Raw genomic sequence first — 17,757 nt, forward strand, 5'->3', positions numbered from 1 at the left:
TTGCTGACAGTGAAGTAGTTGATGGTGGTGGTGGAGGATTGAGGAGAGATTTGAAAGTAGAAAAAAGTTGTCTACTGTCAGTGGCGCTCTCAATCTTGCTTTGATAGAATGCCTTTTTTGCAAGTGTAACAGTGGATGAAAAGGATGACAGCAAAGACTGGTAGTTACTAAGATCATTTCCATCTCTGGATTTACGCCATTTCCTCTCAGCAGCTCTAAGTTCCTTTCGTACTGAGACTATACTGTTCGTCAGCCATGGATGGCGAGGTTTAGAACGAGTAGGTCTTGAGGAAAGAGGACATGCTGCATTCAGACAAGATGCCAGTGTAGAGCAGAGAGTCTCTGTAGCGTCATTAACCTCAAGTGTCAAGAATGAGCTAGGAGTAGGTAAAGCAGATGTTACTAATGTTGCAAAATGGTCACTTGAGAGGCTTCTGAGATTACGCCGGAACGAAATTATCGGAGGAGGAGCAGCTGGGTTATCCAGGAGACACACAGAGAATCTGATAAAGTGATGATCCGATACATGTAATGGATTAACCAAAACCTTGTCTGTATTACAGTTACGTACCAGAATTAAATCAAGATCTTTACCAGCCTTGTGAGTAGGAGGACTGTGGACACGTGTGATATTAAATGAGGAGAGTAAGGACAGGAAGTCAATTGCAGACGAGTTATCCAAATGAATATTAAAATCGCCAAGGATTAATAATGGGCATGCATCCATTGGAATAGCAGACAGTAGAATGTCCAACTCGTTCACAAAGTTCCCAAGTTGTCCTGGAGGGCGATAAATAACCACCAAGTATAATTTGTATGGTTCAGTTATCATGATGGCATGATATTCAAACGAGTTGTGGACCTGAGCAGGCAGCAACTGTGTAAACCTCCAATCATCAGAGACGAGAAAGCCTGTCCCGCCTCCTCTACCAGACGAACGACTGGTATGCGAAAAAGCATAACTGGTCGACAACGCTGCAGGCGTGGCAGTATTCTCCGGCCTAATCCACGTCTCTGTAAGCGCAAGCAATTGAAGCGATAACTGTGAGGCCAGAGCAGGAATGAAGTCCGCTTTATTCACTGCAGATTGGCAATTCCACAACCCTACAGAAAAAGTAGGACAAGCCTGCTGAACTGATTGTTGCCTTTCAACACCAGTACGCTTATTAACCTGACCGGATACAGGGATATGTTGAAGGCACATTATTAGAAGGATTGTCAGCTAACAAGACAAGGTGAGACAAGAGTGAAACTTATCTGAGAGGTGCCTTGCTTGTGTCCTTGCTCGGTGGACTCGTCGCAGGTAGACTCGATTCGTCTTGACACGAGTAAGTCTTCACACGAGCGCTGACGCCTCCGCTGACGCTCCAGCACAATAACCACTTTAAATGCTAGTCCTAATTGATCACGCGGAAAACCACCCCCTCTAAAAACTCACGACACCAAGGCCAGTCTAAGCGCAATTAAACAGACAGCCGTAATGAAAACAATATCAACTACCACTACGGCTAATAACTAGTTTACCAACTTGTAACTATGACAACTACATAAACAAATCCCTTAACAACACGAGACTCCCATACAATTAAAACTTACAGCAAGTGCGGACGCAGCTCCAGAAAAAAACGAGTTGAGTTCAGTAAAGCTAACGTTAACAATCTACTTAGTCCAGCTACACTTAAAAACACCACCCCCTCTAAAAACTCACGACACCAAGGCCAGTCTAAGCGCAATTAAACAGACAGCCGTAATGAAAACAATATCAACTACCACTACCCACTACGGCTAATTTAGTTTGCTTTCTTGCAACAATGACATGATTAGGCTATGCATTTGATCATTTGGTCAGGCTGCCAGTCGAGGCAAAAGCCAAATATTCAACAACAGTTGCAGACTTTTGAAATAAAACCTGAGGGATGTGCGTTTCTTTCGGTAAGTTTAATTTGCGTTGCAACCAACCTGTTAGAGATCATTACTTGTGTAGCCTAAAGTGACTCATAGGGGTTTGCACGGCGTGTCATTAGATCTGGACATCGCCATATTGGAGATACTCGCCTCATTAGAAAGCATTAGGCACTGAAGTCCGAAGCGCTAGTAGGTCATGGCTGCCTTGTCTTATCGGCTCCAAAAAAATAATGGGCTTTCCTTAGCCTGTGCTACACCTTTCCAACAAGATTTGTGAGAATTGGACTGGTAGCTTTAGCGATATTGTTGACAGCCCTACACCGCAGTAGCCTGGTAGCACAGTAAATGGCAGATTTTGATAGCGCACGCCACTAACGAAAAACCACCAGGCCAAACCACTCAGGGGTGTACTTTCTCTGGAACCAGGTCACTAATGTGTGCGTTATTTACGTTTGATTACATTTTAGATGGTGGTGCTTGTTGGTTTCCTGTATAGCGTTTTTTTTTTATTTTTATTTTTTATTTTTTATGTGACAAGCACGGCATGGGCTTGAAAGCATGAAATATTATTTATTTCTAAAATGATTGCTAACATTGTCAAATATTCATGGGAAAGTGTATTTGTTATATCACTTATATTGTGCAAGTAAAGAGTGTTTTCTTGTGTTTGTTAGCACAATGTGGCTGCTCTGTGAAAAGTTAATGTGTGATTAATGATTCACACACCTGAGTCAAAGTTGACCCATGATTAGGCCATAAAGTGGACTATCATGTATTTTTTTCCAGACACGTTTGAATTATTGTTGTAATGTTTGGAATTAGTTAATTAGCTAATAAAAAATGATTTAGAAAAAAATATTTATTTTATTACACCATATTAAAATTGTGAAAATGTTAATAAAATGGCATTTCAAAATATTGCTTGTACTGTTTCATGTTGTCTGGCCCTCAAGCACTTCACAACTTGGCAGTGACATCCCTATAGCCTCATGAAGTTCACAGGAACACGCATCAAAGTGTGTGAGTTCGTAGGGTGAAAGGTTGGGATTTAGACGGCCTCCTTTTATACTGGCGCAGCCGGGTCTTGGGGCAGACACCTTGACCTTCGACCTCACTTTGACCTAACATGACATGATATGTTTCTGTTTCTTTTGTGGAGTGTGTGCGGGAAGGTGGAGATCGAAAGCGTGTGTGTGTGTTGTGGAGAGCCTGCAGGGAGGTGGGGATGGAGGCTTCCGCTGTGGAAAGTCCCCATCGGTCACAGCAGCCTGCTGCGGCCCTGCTGACCAATGAGAATCAGGCTGCGGGACTAAGAGGGCCTAATAAACCAATCAGTGAAAGAGCTTTCTGTGTTAATCCACTGGGAGCACCAATGAAATACAGGCCTTGTGGAGTGACAGCGCTGTTTCCAGGGGGAGAGGGACATGGATGTGTGTAACTTGTGGAGTGACAGCACTGTTTCCAGGGGGAGAGACATGGATGTGTGTGACTTGTGGAGTGACAGCACTGTTTCCAGGGGGAGAGACATGGATGTGTGTGACTTGTGGAGTGACAGCACTGTTTCCAGGGGGAGAGGGACATGGATGTGTGTGACTGCACTTGGATCCAAACACACACTCCTGGCCCTAGAGCTCTCAATGACAAACTTAATTTAGTTGTTGTAGGCTACTATATGCACTTGGCTGGACAGTTGAGACAGCTATAGGTCTGAATGGCCAACTTCATTTCATTGTTGCTATGCACTTAGCTGGACATTACACTCCTAAAACAAATGTGCTGAAAGCTGTTTGGAGCACATCTCCATGTCCAGAAGGGATATTCATTTTAAGAGTGCACAAGTAGTTCACACTCACCACACTGCAGTTATGAACTAAATGATACAAAATGCGCATCTGTGGATGACTAGAACACACACACACCTTTCTATGCAATCCTATTTTATATTGCTGTTCAGCAAAACGTATCTCTGTTTTTCAGAAAATTCATTGGTTGAGAAATCTATATTATATTATCTATATATATAGTCTATTACGTATAGATACTGTATAGTGAATGGGCCCTGACAAGTGTAACACAGCTTAGTAAATATAGCCTACAAAACACACACGCAAAATATTTGTTTATTCACTACCAATTTCACAAGTCATGAATGACTTTTTTTTTTATCCTCTAAAACGTACATATTTCAGGGGCATTGTTGCTTCTCCATGAAGTGGGAAGCAGATTCAGATACAATTTCTGCTATCAACTGATGATGAAACATCGGCGCAGCCAATCAGTGCTCGAATCTGATTTCTAAAACGAAATCTCCCACCGGTCCTTAGCTCTTTCAGGTAGTTCGGGGCTTTCCGTTCTCCGCAGACAGAAGAAATACAGAAGTGCTCCGGTTTCTGAACCCTTAGACCAGAGCTTAAACTCCGAGCCGGACAGCAAAAGTGTCAGATCTACACAAGTTCTTCAAGATAGTCGAACCTACCGGAGCACCTGCAGGATGGCCGATAATAGCAGTCAAAACGAAGTCCTGATTGAGGGCGCACCCAACGCGATGCCCGCTCCTAGGTGAGAATTGACCGGAGGACAAAACATTAATCCTTACTTAATTAATTCATTGTGGATGAAACCTAGGCCCGCGGGCAGATAAATTACTTGTTGGTATCCTGTAAAATCACAATGTTCAAGTTGCATTTATTGATAGACCTATTGAGTTTGATTTGATGTTATGAGTATGAGTTTTTACAAATATGCATATTTAATATTGCCACAGTATTCTTAAGGAGAGACAATTAGTTTAACTGCGTTGCAAATGCCTGAACGCCAACAAGTCTGAACGCATTTTCCTTGAAGTGAAAGTGAAATATTTTAATGTTAGACTACTTAATGTGACAATCGAGTACATTTAAATGTGGAAACCAACAGTATTGTTTGACTTTTGAACAACGAAGTTATCAATCACATCTTCAAATTTAGTTTTGGTTCGATGGTAAAAATGAATACTCTTTTACCTGGATGCTACTGACGTCACCTCAGAAGAGATTTGTAATTGGTCCATTAAAGGAAATCGTGAAAATCCACACACTGTATAAGTAATGCATATTTTTATATATAAACTATAAACAATAAATATAAACTATAGGCCTAACAATAATTATTCATTGGTTCATTTATAGTTTTGTTCCAAATAACTGTGGTACATTCCTGCTGCTTCCTGCTGCCCAGATCAGTGTTTAGGGAAGTTGGACAGCTCAGCCGTGATCACAGCTGATAAACCTCAGATCATCTGGCTGCAGTGGTGATGCGGCTCCGTTCTGGCTCTGATCCGGTTTGGGTCTGTAAGGGGCTCAGCAGGGGGTCTTCTGAGGGAATGTGCCTCACCTGTGTGTGTATGTGTGTGTGTGTGTGTTTGCAGGCGGGCCTCCTCCGGTAACCTGAAGGTGGCTGGGCTGACCCTGCTGGCATGCCTGCTGCTGGCTGGACAGGCCGTCACCACCTACGTGCTGCTCAGCCAGGGACAGCACCTGACCGCTCTGGAGGAGGGGACCGACACACTCCGCCGCCAGCTGGGGCAGAGGTCCACCGGTCAGCACTCGCACACACCACGGACACACACACACAACGCACACACACAGACACACAACACGCACGCACACACACACGGCCACACACACATGGCCACACACACACCAAAAAGTGTAGGGCGTCAGGGAAAACCCGTATTAAAACACGCAAGGGTGTAGGGGGAGTCCAATCCTGTGGCTCAGTGATCATGACCTTAAAGTCTGGGGGATTCTAAAGCACCGCTTACTATCTAGCAATCAGAACACATACACGCACGCACACACACAAACACACATACATATGCACACACACACGCACATACGCACACACATACACGCACACACACACACACACACACACACACACACACATTACCAACCAGACTCGTCTGGTATGCCATCTTATAATTGATTAAGGAGATGGATAGAACAGCAATGTGAGTGAGAAAAGAGAGAAAGCCACAGAAAGAGCAAGAGAGAGGAGGAGGGGTAGAGGAGGAGAGAGAGGGATGAGGGGGGGTGCAGACAGAGGGAGATGTGAGGAGGAGTGGGGGGGCAGAGGAACAGGAAGTGAGAGTGAAGTGGAGCGTTTCAGATCATCATGCTTCTGTCAGACTCTTGCGGGGGTTTCTCTGAGAATTCTGTGGAATGAGTCTCTCTTTTCTAGAAAGTTCTCAGGGGGTTCCTCTCACACTTCCTCCTTTCCATTCCTTTCCATATCACTCCATATCTTCCTCTTTTCCATCTCTCCCTCCATTTCTCTTTCACACACACGCACAAAGTAGCTTCTGCTCACTGCCATACATTGGTGATGACCAGGTCCTGGGTTACACACACACACGCACAAAGCAGCTTCTGTCACCTCCATTGGTGATGCAGGTACTGCTTGGTAGTCTACTGTTGTGTGCTGTTAGCAGAAAGACCAATAACCATGTCGTGGGTTACGCGCACACACACAGATACACACACACACACAGAGAAAGACCAATAACCATGTAGTGGGTTACGCGCACACACACACACACACACACACACTGTACACACACACACGCACACACACACAGAAAGACCAATAACCATGTCGTGGGTTACGCACACACACACATACTGTACACACACACACACAGAAAGACCAATAACCATGTCGTGGGTTACGCGCACACACACACACACACAAAAAGATCAATGCCCATGTCCTAGGGTCCTGCTGTTAGTAACAGAGGAGTAACTCCAGACAGACCAATGACCATGTCCCTACACACACTTAGGGATGTAACGATTACCGGTATAATGGTAAACCGCGATAAAAATGTTGACGATAATAATTACCGTTTTCATTTCAAATATCATGATTATCACTGTTGATTACCACGGTGTGGAAACCGTGTTTTTAATCCTTCCCAGCTTCATCCGAGCCTGCTTTTGACATACAGTAGGCCTCGTACAATGGAACAAAACTGGTACCCTACTGATTCTAATTGACGGTTTTAACTACTATTCGGATTAGGCTACACCTGATTTTAAAAGGCGGAACTTTTTCACCGCAAAATGTGCACTGTATCATGTACTGTAGCCACTCTGCGTCTTTTTATGTTCGCGTCCACATTAAATCCATTCCACGTCCGCTTACTTTGGTCTCACTCATTGCATCCAAATAACAGAAATAGCAAACTCCAAGTTATGGTAGGGTAAGTTAAGCTTTAAGCACATAGCCAATTTAACATGAAGAAAAAAGTGAACGGGACACTTTTTGAAACTATTTCACCTTGTGTAGGCCTATCAGTGCTTTCTGAACATATTGAACACACTTTTAGAAATACCGTGATAATACCAAAAACCGTGATAATTTTGGTCACTATAATCGAGGTTAAATTTTCATACCGTTGCATCACTACACACACTCTCTCTCACACACACTCAGAAAGACCAATGACCATGTCCCGGGTTACACACACACACACTCAGAAAGACCAATGACCATCTTTTCAAAACACAATGTTGACAGGTGGTGCCGCTCATGTGTGTGTAACCTGGTGGTGTGTGTGTCCTCCGCTTGTGTATGTGTGTAACCTGGTGATGTGTGTGTGTGTATAACCTGGTGGTGTGTGTGTCCTCTGCAGTGTCCGGCGGTGCTGCCCGTGTGATGCAGGTGCCTCTCAGTATGCCCCTGCTGAAGGACTTCTCTGAGGCCGACGACAAAGCTCCGCAACCTCGCCGCCTGCCCCTCACTGTACGTGTGTGTGTGTGTGATCATTGCTTAACCATAATGTGTGTGTGTGTGTGATCATTGTTTAACCATAATGTGTGTGTGTGTGATCATTGTTTAACCATAATGTGTGTGTGATTTTTAGAGGCTCCAGAGTGCCATCAAGAGTGACACTGGAACGACCCCTGTTGCAGGTGAGTGGTAGTGTGCCCCCTGTTGCAGGTGATTGGTAGTGCAAGTCAGACCAAACCACCCAGAACGTCCAACACAATCCAGCTGTTAGTGTTGAACTAGGCTTAATGCATGTGTGTGTGTGTGTGGAAAACTGACCGTCAGTGAGTCCAGTGCCTGTAGTTGTGTTGTCCATCATCTCATTATCTCATTATCATCTCATTTATTCATTTAGCACGCACACACACACACACACAGAGCATCTCACGCTGTCTGTTTCCCACAGCGGTGCTGCTGGACACCAAGTGTGCCCTGAAGGCGGTGGGCCGGGTCCACCCCGGCTTCTATAAGCCCCAGTGTGACGAGCAGGGCAACTACAAGCCCCTGCAGTGCTGGAGCAGCACCGGCTACTGCTGGTGTGTGGACAAGGACGGCACTGAGGTGACCGGCACACGCCACCGCGGAGAACCGCGCCCTACCTGCCAGTGAGGTGTGTGTTTGCTACTTACACACTTACACCTGCACGCACACACACATACACACACGCACACACACACATGCACGCACGCACACACATACACGCACACACACACAAGCACACACACACATGCACACACCCACACATATACACACACACATGTACACACACACACGTACACACACACACACACAAATTGAAATTAAATTAAACACATACACACACACGTGTATTTTTGCTTGACTACATACAGTACAGACAGAGCAGGTGTAGGTTGCCTTTGAGTCCCAGAGTACCTAGCGTTGGACTGATAATGAGTCCCAGAGTACCTAGCGTTGGACTGATAATGACCCCCCCCCCCTCTCTCCCCTCCCCCCAGCAGTGCCATCTGCATGAGAGAGGAGCCTTCGTCGTGACGGCCATCATTATCGTGGTCACCTCCTCCCTCCTGCTCTGTCCTGTGGTCTTCTCGGGTTTAATCACCAGACTCTCTCCTTGTCTCTCTCTGCTCCTCTGCTGTGGGACACTCTGCCACACAGGGGGGGGGGCACCTGGGCCAGGGTGCGGGTCGGCTCGGCGCTGCCCCCCCCCCCCAAATCTCCTCCTGCTGTAGGTGGGCTGGACTGCGGCTCAGAAGGTGGGCTAGTCTGCTAGGCCTGAGTGATTCAGACCATCCACCCCACACATCCCTCCCCCTTAACACCCTCTTGCCCCCTAAACCCCAAATACCCCCCCTCCTCTTTTACACCTAAACCCCAAAATACCCCCCCCCCCCAAACGTAAACCCAAAGTGCCTCCTGCACCCCCCCCCCCCCACCTCCACCCTGAGCCCAAAGCAGTCCTCTCCTACAGGACGCCTGAGTCACTCTGAATCACTCATGGCCTGCTGCAGCTGCCATCCTCCATTTGTTTATATGCTGATATAACCTTTCTGACATGAAGATAACCCTCACATCGCTACACACACACACACACACACACACACACACCTACCTACCTTTTGCACTCTCTTTAGTTAACAGTACTGCTGTTCACTAGGTCTTTGTTAGTGATTGACGCTGTCTATTTACTCTAAGAAAAGTCTGGGGTCACCGTGGGACATGATGAGGGCATGGCTTTGTGAACAGGAAATAAAGGGGCCTCCAGAACAAATACTTCTGTCTGTTGTGGTCATTTATCCAGCGCGCGCACACACACATGCATGTTACGGCAGCTGTGGACTGTGCTGCTCAAATGCACTACTTTATCAATGCACTAGGGGGCACTCTAGTATACTATCATAGGCATCAGTATCATTTTACTGAAATTGTAAAGTACATTAAAAAACAAGAAGGGAATGTGTCTTAAACAAGACAGCAGTTCAGTTTGTGTGTGTCCCATGAAGGAGATGTACTGAGCAGAAAATGTGTGTGTGACAGTAAGGAGAGAGGAGTGGGGTAAATAATTGATCAGGCAGACGCGGGTGTATAACAGGCAGACGGTGTGTGTGAGAGAGAGAGAGTGGTGCGCTGGTGGTGTGTCAGGTTAACAGAGCTGGAGTCAGAGACAGTCCTCAACTCACATAACGGTAAGTACCACTAACTGCTCAAAAACAGAGAAGAGGTGTGTGTGTGTGTGTGTATTTGAGAGCACAACAGCATTATAAGGAGTGTAATTGAGGCTATACTACAGTATGTATTTATTCATTATTCTTGCCAGTGTGTATATGGTCTCATTTGGATTGTTTTTATACATTTAATATTTGTTCTATTTATTCTTTTATATAAAGCACTTTGTTTATAGAAGCGCTCATATATACAACCCCGAAACAGAAAAAGTTGTGCAAATGTTGTGCAAAATGCAAATAAAAACTAAATGTGATAATATACAAGTCTCGTAAACCCATATTTAGCAGCAAAAAGGACACAGACAACATATCTAATATTGAAAATGAAAATTTGGACTATTTCATGGAAAATATATGTTCATTTTGAATTTGATGCGAGCAACATGTTTCAAAAAAAGTTGGGACGGGAGCACTGTACTGCTTCACTAGCCTGGCGGGCCATCCTATATCATTGAAATGTATAGTCTGGGATCGAACCATTCACCTCGCTTAATCCAAGGGGCGGGCAGAGAATTGTCTTTCAAACTGCCTAGGCATGCAATAGGCCAGCGCTATGACCATATCCGTATCCGGTCGGCAAAACGGCAAATACATCCTTCTTCGAAAGGAATGACTTAAGTGCATTGTGTTGCTCAACTTTCAAAGAAAAGCACAAGTCCAACTCCTCCAAAGTTGACGCCAACGCCGATTCAAACAACCGCTCTTCGTTCGCCATAGCCACCTTCCTTGTTGTTCACCGTCGCAGGACTGTCGTTATCCTGTTAAGCCCGCCTTAAGACTCTCTAACAAAATAGAGCGCTGTGATTAGATGACGTCCACGGCGTCAGCCAATAGAAATACCTATGGTTTGATACTAGACGTACAGGCTGAGCAAATTCATTTGCCGCCGCTAGGGTGCGTCTAGATTTCTAGGCTACTGCTTCACCTCTTTATTTAACAAAATTCTGTGAATGTTTAGGAACTGAGGAGACTATTTGCTATAAAACTATTTTGAGTTTTGAGAATGAAATGTCCCATTACTCCCCAATACACGATTTTAGTTGCTCAACAGTATGGGGTATTCTTAGTCAGGTTTTTCATTCCATTATGCACCTAATTTGACAAATCTGGTATGCAGACGGGCCATTTTAGCACATGGACTCTTCCTCTATGGATAAATATGATTTAAATATGTGCAGAATTCATTTTGCCATTGTTTTTCTGAAATATTCAAGGTCTTCCCTGGAATAGATATTGCCTGGATGGCAGCATATGTTGCTCAAAACCTGTATAAATCTTTCAGAATTGATTGTGCTTTGCCAAATGTGCAAGATGCCCATGCTGTAGGCACTAATGCTCCTCCACACCATCATAGATGTTGGGTTTCGAACTGAGCACTAAAACAAGTTGGATAGGTAGGATACATGGACAGGCCCTCTTCTCTTTAGCCCAGATAAGTCCATGATTTCCAAAAATAATGGCAAATTTTGGCCCATGTTACCTCAGTCCATTTTAAACAAGCTCAGGCCCAGATAAGACGGTGGTATTTTCTGTATCGTGTTTCAATACAATTTTGGTTGTTAAAATTTTGGCTGCAGTTTTTGAATTGAGTATCAAACTGTGCACATAGACAATGGTTATCAGAGGTTGTCCTGTGCCCATACAATGACAGGTGTGGAAACAGGTCTGGTGCTGATGCAGTGCCATCTGAGGTCCAAAAGTCCACGACCATCCAATGTGTTTTTCAGCTCCTTCCCTTGTTTGCAAAGATTTCTCTGGATTCTCTAAATGTTTTAATAATATTATGTCCTGTAGATGATGAACCCCCCAAATACTTCACAATTTCATCTTAAGAAGCATTAAAATAACATTGTTCCATCATTTGTGTACACAGGTTTACACAGAGTGATGAATACCCCTACATCTTTACTTCTAAGAGACCCTGCTTCTCTGGGATGTTCTTTTTAATACCGAATCATGTTGCCAGTTACCCTAATTAGTTGTGAAACAGTCCTCCTTTTGTTTTCTTTATCATTACACATATTTCCCTGTCCCAACTTTTTTTGAAACATGTTGCTGGTATCAAATTCAAAATTAACATATATTTTCCATAAAATAGTCAAATTTGTAATTTTCAACATTTGATATGCTGTCTGTGTCCTTTTTGCAAGTAAATATGAGTTTAAGAGATTTACAGATTATTACATTCTGTTTTTATTCACATTTTACACAACATCCCAACTTTTTCTGTTTTGGGGTTATATATATAAAGATTATTATTATTATTATTATTATTATTATGTGTGTGTGTGTGTGTGAGCAGCAGGTCCAGGGAGGAGCAGGTGTTCCTCTGCATGTGTGTGTGTGTGTGTGTTTGCATGATGTGGATGAGGTGTAAGCATACGAAAGTTGTAGTGACTTCTTCCACATTGCCAGCTGGGGACGTTTCGGACATCAGGGGAAATCTCAGATGTCAGCCCTGTTAATCAAGCCCAGAGCTGAATGCCCCAGATCTGTAAAGCCCTGTTAATCAAGCCCAGATCTGTAAAGCCCTGTTAATCAAGCCCAGAGCTGGAAACTGAGGTACCAAGTGTCATATGCTGGAAAGGGCAGCCTGTTAAATGATCCCCAGCACTCCTGTGATCTGGCCTGCATGGGGGAGCAGCTGTGTGGAGACCACTGCTGTGTGTGTGTGTGTGTGATAAATGATCCCCAGTGCTCGTCTGATCAGCCCTGCATGGGGAGAGCATGTGCCTTCTTTGTGCCTTCTTATTTTTACTTTTTATATTGTTTACTTGAATGTTATGTTTGTCTGTGGACCTAATTGGTAAAATATGTCTTGTCTCCACCGTGGGATAGTAGGAAACGCAACTTTGACTTTGACTTTGAGAGCAGCTGTGTGGGACCGCTGGAGACCACTGCTGTGGCTCTGCTAATAAAGGTCAAAGAAATGACTACATTATATTCAGTGTTGGGTGTAACGCGTTACAAAAGTAATGTAATTACTGTAATATATTGCTGTTTGCGGTAACGTGGTAATGTAAGGCATTACAAAAAAAAATTGGGTAATATTTTACTCGGTACAAACTTCAGTAACGCGCGTTACAATGCATTTAACCCGAAATTAAGTGGTGTTTTGTTTTGATATTTGCAAACACCACGCGAGAACAACAGAGGAGAAAAAATCAGCGCAAAATAGTAGAACGTTATCTCCTGATACTGGTTGAATATGACTGCTGCAGCAGACTCGCAGGCGGACTCCATTTGCGGGATGGACATAAGCCTACGCTCATTATTTTCAGCTTGTCAGAGACAAGGCTATGAAGAACATAATAGTTAGTGCACTTTGTGTGCGAAACCGAAAGATCGATCTCTCTATGCCTCGCGAAATAGCACAAGTAAATTAATGTAACATCTAAAGTAGTGCCACGCTAATCTTTTTGATTCTTGATAAAACACAAACCATGCTGTTGTGCATGTCAGCTTTGTGCTGTGAACTTGAATTGAAGAGAATAAAGGGATAGAAATGCAGAAAAAGATTGTGTAGCCTGGCAGTGCCACGCGCATCACGCACTTTGCGTTGGGCACCCAAATGTAACCAATGAATAGTAGCTTTATTGCAAACTGTGTTTCACTCTTCATCAATAACGTTTACAATGTCAAAATGCACTAACACGATGTTACATGCAAGTTTGATACCTTTTGGGTTCTCTCAATCACCACGTAGTACTAGAATTGGTGGGTCTTCAATCATTCGTTTTCCAAGCATTTAGGCTACATGAAGCACATGATATGCTCAGTCGACTGAAACGCATTCCATTCAGATAGCTAGGTGGATACCAGGCTCATAATTCACTTGTATTCGCAAAACGAAATGTGAAGCATATGTCATTGCATACTTCCATTTCCAAAGCAATGAAGATTGCTTAAAACAACTTAACATTGTGCATATTATTGTTAATATTGTGCTATCAATGTAACTCAAACAAATGAGGCTTGTAAACAAGAGCTGGCAAAAGGGCATTATGACAACGTAAAGATCAATGCTCTTAAAGTGACAGTGCACCATTTATAGGTAAAACAGCATTTCTTCAGAAATTATTGTTTAAAAACACACAGGTGTTTGAGTGTTTGAGTTATCATTTAAATGTCACTCACTCAAAGCCACTCACTTAGGGCACCGAAATGGCCAGCAGGCCACCATCTTGACATGTCTTTAATAAAGGAACTGTATGTAAAAAATGTATTTCAATTAATCATAAAATTGCCCTGATATGTCACTAGACATTAAGAAATCATGTTCATTTCAAATACTTATATCACTGACAACAGTAGTCTGGCCAGGATATTGTCATTTAAAAAGTGAAGTTGCAGCCCTCAACTGATGTTGATGTTGGTCAGTTGGTCACAAAGTCAGTAGTGTTTCGTCATCCGGTTGCCAACTCTGCCAGTCAGAGGGGAGGGGAAGGGGATACACCGCTCTACAGTAATTTGAAAGTGATTGTAGTACCAGTTTTGGCCACAATCTTACATACGGTTCCTTTAAGCTTTGATTTACAATATAGTAGGCTCTCTATTGATTTTAATGAGTAGGCCTAGGCCTTAAAGTTACAGTATTTCTATCACAATTTACCAGACTTTGACCTTTTGTCGGTTTTTAACAAAATTCTGACTATGATTGTTCCTTGTATTGCATCATGAGCACTGCGCCTATTGCATTCTACTGTTGTTAGCCTTAAGCCTAGATCAGTCATTATGCTAAACCACATCTCCCTCCATTGGAAGAGCAAGCTGCATTGAGCGTAATAAACTGCATTTAGAATGGCAAATCCATATTTCTAGATATTTTGGTGGAAGTAACTTAAAAGTAATGCAATAGTAGTGTAATGCCTTACAATTCAGAGACAGTAATATTATAATGTAACAAATTACTTTGAAATGACAGTAATAAGTAATACATAATACATTATGATTTTGAAGTAACTTGCCCAACACTGATTATATTAGTATTACTCTAAGTAGCACACACACACTCATGCATGTGCACACGGAGGTGTAGAGGACTGAGGGAGGTGTGTGATCTTTCTCTCTCTCATACACACACACACATGCACACACACACACACACATGTGCACATGGAGATGTAGGGGACAGAGGGAGGTGTGTGATCTTTCTCTCACACACATGTGCACATGGAGATGTAGAGGACTAAGGGGAGGTGTGTGAGCTTTCTCTCTCTCACACACACACACACATACACACACACATGTATGTGCACATGGAGATGTAGAGGACTGAGGGAGGTGTGTGATCCACAGGAGGCTCACATGCAGTCCGCTCAGAGCGACGGGGCGTCCCACAGTGATGATGTCATTAGAAATGAGAAAAGGAGGAGCCTGCAGGAAAGACTGGCTCATGAGATGGACACACACATCACAGGTGAGGAAGAGGATGATGAAGAGTACAATGATAAAGATGATGATGACCACAGCAAAGCTAAATGATGGAGTGTGTGTGTTGCTAGTTACTAGTGAACACCGATGCCCCCTTGTGGACAGTGTGCGCCAAATAATGTGGCAGGTCACAAACGCTTCATCCAAATGTGAGTTCCGTGTAAGTAGTGAGTACACCTGTAAACAAACTACATCTGAGCCTGTTTATGCTAGGCAGAGTGACGTTTGTCCCAAAACTGAGTGCGGTATTATACCCTACATGCTAATCAAGGGAACTCCATTAGGTGTGAGGGTGATTCACATCCGAGTGCACTCGGTAATCAAGGGGGAGGGGGCAGGGATAGTTTCGGAAAGAGTGTGTGTTGGAGTGAGTGTGTGTGTGTGTGTTATCATTATGATATTTCTGATGTGTGTTTGTGTGTATTTGTATTTCTGTGAAGTTTGAGGTTCAAAGGTAGGATAGGAAAATGAGAGTTGTGTGTGTGTGTGTGTTTAGAGGGGTGTGTGAGTGTGGAACAGATTCAGGAGCGCGTTGGCCGGATCCAACAGCTCAGAGAGGAGCTCAAACAGGAGGTGGGCCCAAACAAAGACACGCCCTCAACATCTGATCAATCAGCAGCTGGCATGAGATCAGTGAGTAAAGCCTGGCCAATCACCATGCAAAGAAAAATGACTCTTGCATTCTAGAGTGACCATACACAGAGATATAACACAGATCAAATATGAATGTTCTCACACGCACACACATATACCAGATGCAGCATACTGAATATACTACCTTTCAAAAGTTCATTTAGAAATGGCTTTGGGTGTGTGGTGGTCTGGGGTTCTTCAGCTGCAGTAAAATGGGGACAGTGACCCAACACACAGCTCCACACTATGCAAGAACCGTGTAGGGCAGAGGAACCATGTAGGGCAGAAGAACCATGTATGGCAGAAGAACTGTGTAGAAGAACCATGTAGAAGAACCGTGTAGAAGAACCAAGTATGGCAGAAGAACCGTGTAGAAGAACCGTATAGGGCAGAAGAACCGTGTAGGGCAGAAGAACCGTGTAGAAGAACCGTGTAGGGCAGAATAATCGTGTAGAAGAACCATGTAGGGCAGAAGAACTGTGTAGAAGAACCGTGTAGGGCAGAAGAGCCGTGTAGGGCAGAAGAATCGTGTAGAAGAACCAGGTAGGGCAGAAGAACTGTGTAGAAGAGCCGTGTAGGGCAGAAGAACCGTGTAGGTGTTCGGTCTATAATAATAGAGTGAGATGAACATTTATACATTCAGCAAGTGAGCCAAACTTTTGAACAGCAGTGTACACACTATCTCACACACTCTCTTCCACACACACACACAAACACACACACACTATCTCTTGCTCACACTCACACACAGCTGGAGGACTCGTGGGAGGCAGAGTTTTCTAGAATGCTGCAGAGCCGTCACCAGGAGAAGGAGGGTCACAGAACCCTGATCCAGCAGGAGATGCAGAGCATGGAGACAGAGCTGACCCTGGAGAGGGTGAGAACACACACACACACACACACACACACACACAGCCACACACACACACACACACACATAAGGGTCATTCCGTGTGAAATCACCCAATTTCAGCGCAATTTGGCAGGTGACCCTCTCAGAAAAAATCTGGAAAAAATCACATGTGTTTGTAGACCAAATCCATGCATAGATCTTAAATAGTATATCTGTATAACTAATCGTTGCAAAACAACAGCCCTTTGAAACTTCAAGTCATTGAAAGCATTGTGGGGAACAATCCTTTTTGTTCAACTTCCAGCATTATTGGCTCTTTTGGTATTTCACACACATTAGTGAAACTATGTGAATAGAAGTACATTTTCCTGTTGAATTAAAATATCCAATCGGATCAGACGTATCTTGTATACTTTCCCCTCTGCAAAGCTCTGAAAATGGCTATAAATTCATAATGTGAAAAGACATCATCACCTTTGAGGGCTTCTCATTCAAACATACTCCTACACATATATGTATTATAAGGTCCTGTCCATGCATTAACTTTGGTTGTTATCATTTTCATATTTTCAGAGCATTTTTTTTAAATTGGTCTTGATTTTCAAAAAGCCTGTTTTCATCTTCTCATTTCACCACGTGGACAGTTAACAGGATTTTTTTTAATTTTACCATATATCATTCTGTATGTGAGGATCATCTGCCCAAAATTTGGGCTTGTTGCTGAGTTTCTTCATTGAGATAAGATTTTTTTTAAATATTGTCTATAAATCCACTGAATTTGTACTGGATCTGCAGTACCACTTTGCACCACATGTGGTGCTCTTTTAATACAATGGAAGTCAATGGAAGAGTAAGAGAGTCACTTGTTTGCTGCACATATCCAATCTAAACACACAGTTTATGGTTCATAGTTGAATT

General features: G+C 43.5%; 1 protein-coding gene across 2 annotated transcripts; it reads left to right on the top strand.

The window, feature by feature from the left end:
• The first annotated feature begins 4,231 nt into the window (after positions 1-4,231).
• On the top strand, positions 4,232-9,468 carry cd74a (CD74 molecule, major histocompatibility complex, class II invariant chain a). 2 transcript variants are annotated; one of them, XM_076287170.1, is made up of 6 exons: positions 4,232-4,464; positions 5,312-5,481; positions 7,580-7,689; positions 7,811-7,859; positions 8,123-8,326; positions 8,697-9,468. In XM_076287170.1, the coding sequence occupies exons 1-5, from the start codon at positions 4,397-4,399 to the stop codon at positions 8,323-8,325; spliced, it is 600 nt and encodes a 199-aa protein (XP_076143285.1). In that variant the 5' UTR covers positions 4,232-4,396; the 3' UTR covers position 8,326; positions 8,697-9,468. The 2 variants fall into 2 exon arrangements, with proteins under 2 accessions (XP_076143285.1, XP_076143284.1); XM_076287169.1 differs by having other exon boundaries at positions 4,233-4,464; positions 8,694-9,468.
• Positions 9,469-17,757: the final 8,289 nt, after the last annotated feature.

This window comes from Alosa pseudoharengus, unplaced genomic scaffold, assembly GCF_046254945.1.
Source record: "Alosa pseudoharengus isolate Yale_2024_CS ecotype anadromous, Long Island Sound unplaced genomic scaffold, YU_APseudo_1.1 YU_APseudo_1.1_scf_16, whole genome shotgun sequence".
In the NCBI taxonomy this organism is placed as follows: domain Eukaryota; kingdom Metazoa; phylum Chordata; class Actinopteri; order Clupeiformes; family Clupeidae; genus Alosa; species Alosa pseudoharengus.

Bases quoted from the DNA above. Each gene is read 5' to 3' on its own strand.
- cd74a (XM_076287170.1), top strand. From the start codon at position 4,397: ATGGCCGATAATAGCAGTCAAAACGAAGTCCTGATTGAGGGCGCACCC. The intron at 5,482-7,579 runs GTCAGCACTCGC...TGTCCTCTGCAG, and splicing joins GCTGGGGCAGAGGTCCACCG to TGTCCGGCGGTGCTGCCCGT. The intron at 7,690-7,810 runs GTACGTGTGTGT...TGTGATTTTTAG, and splicing joins CTCGCCGCCTGCCCCTCACT to AGGCTCCAGAGTGCCATCAA.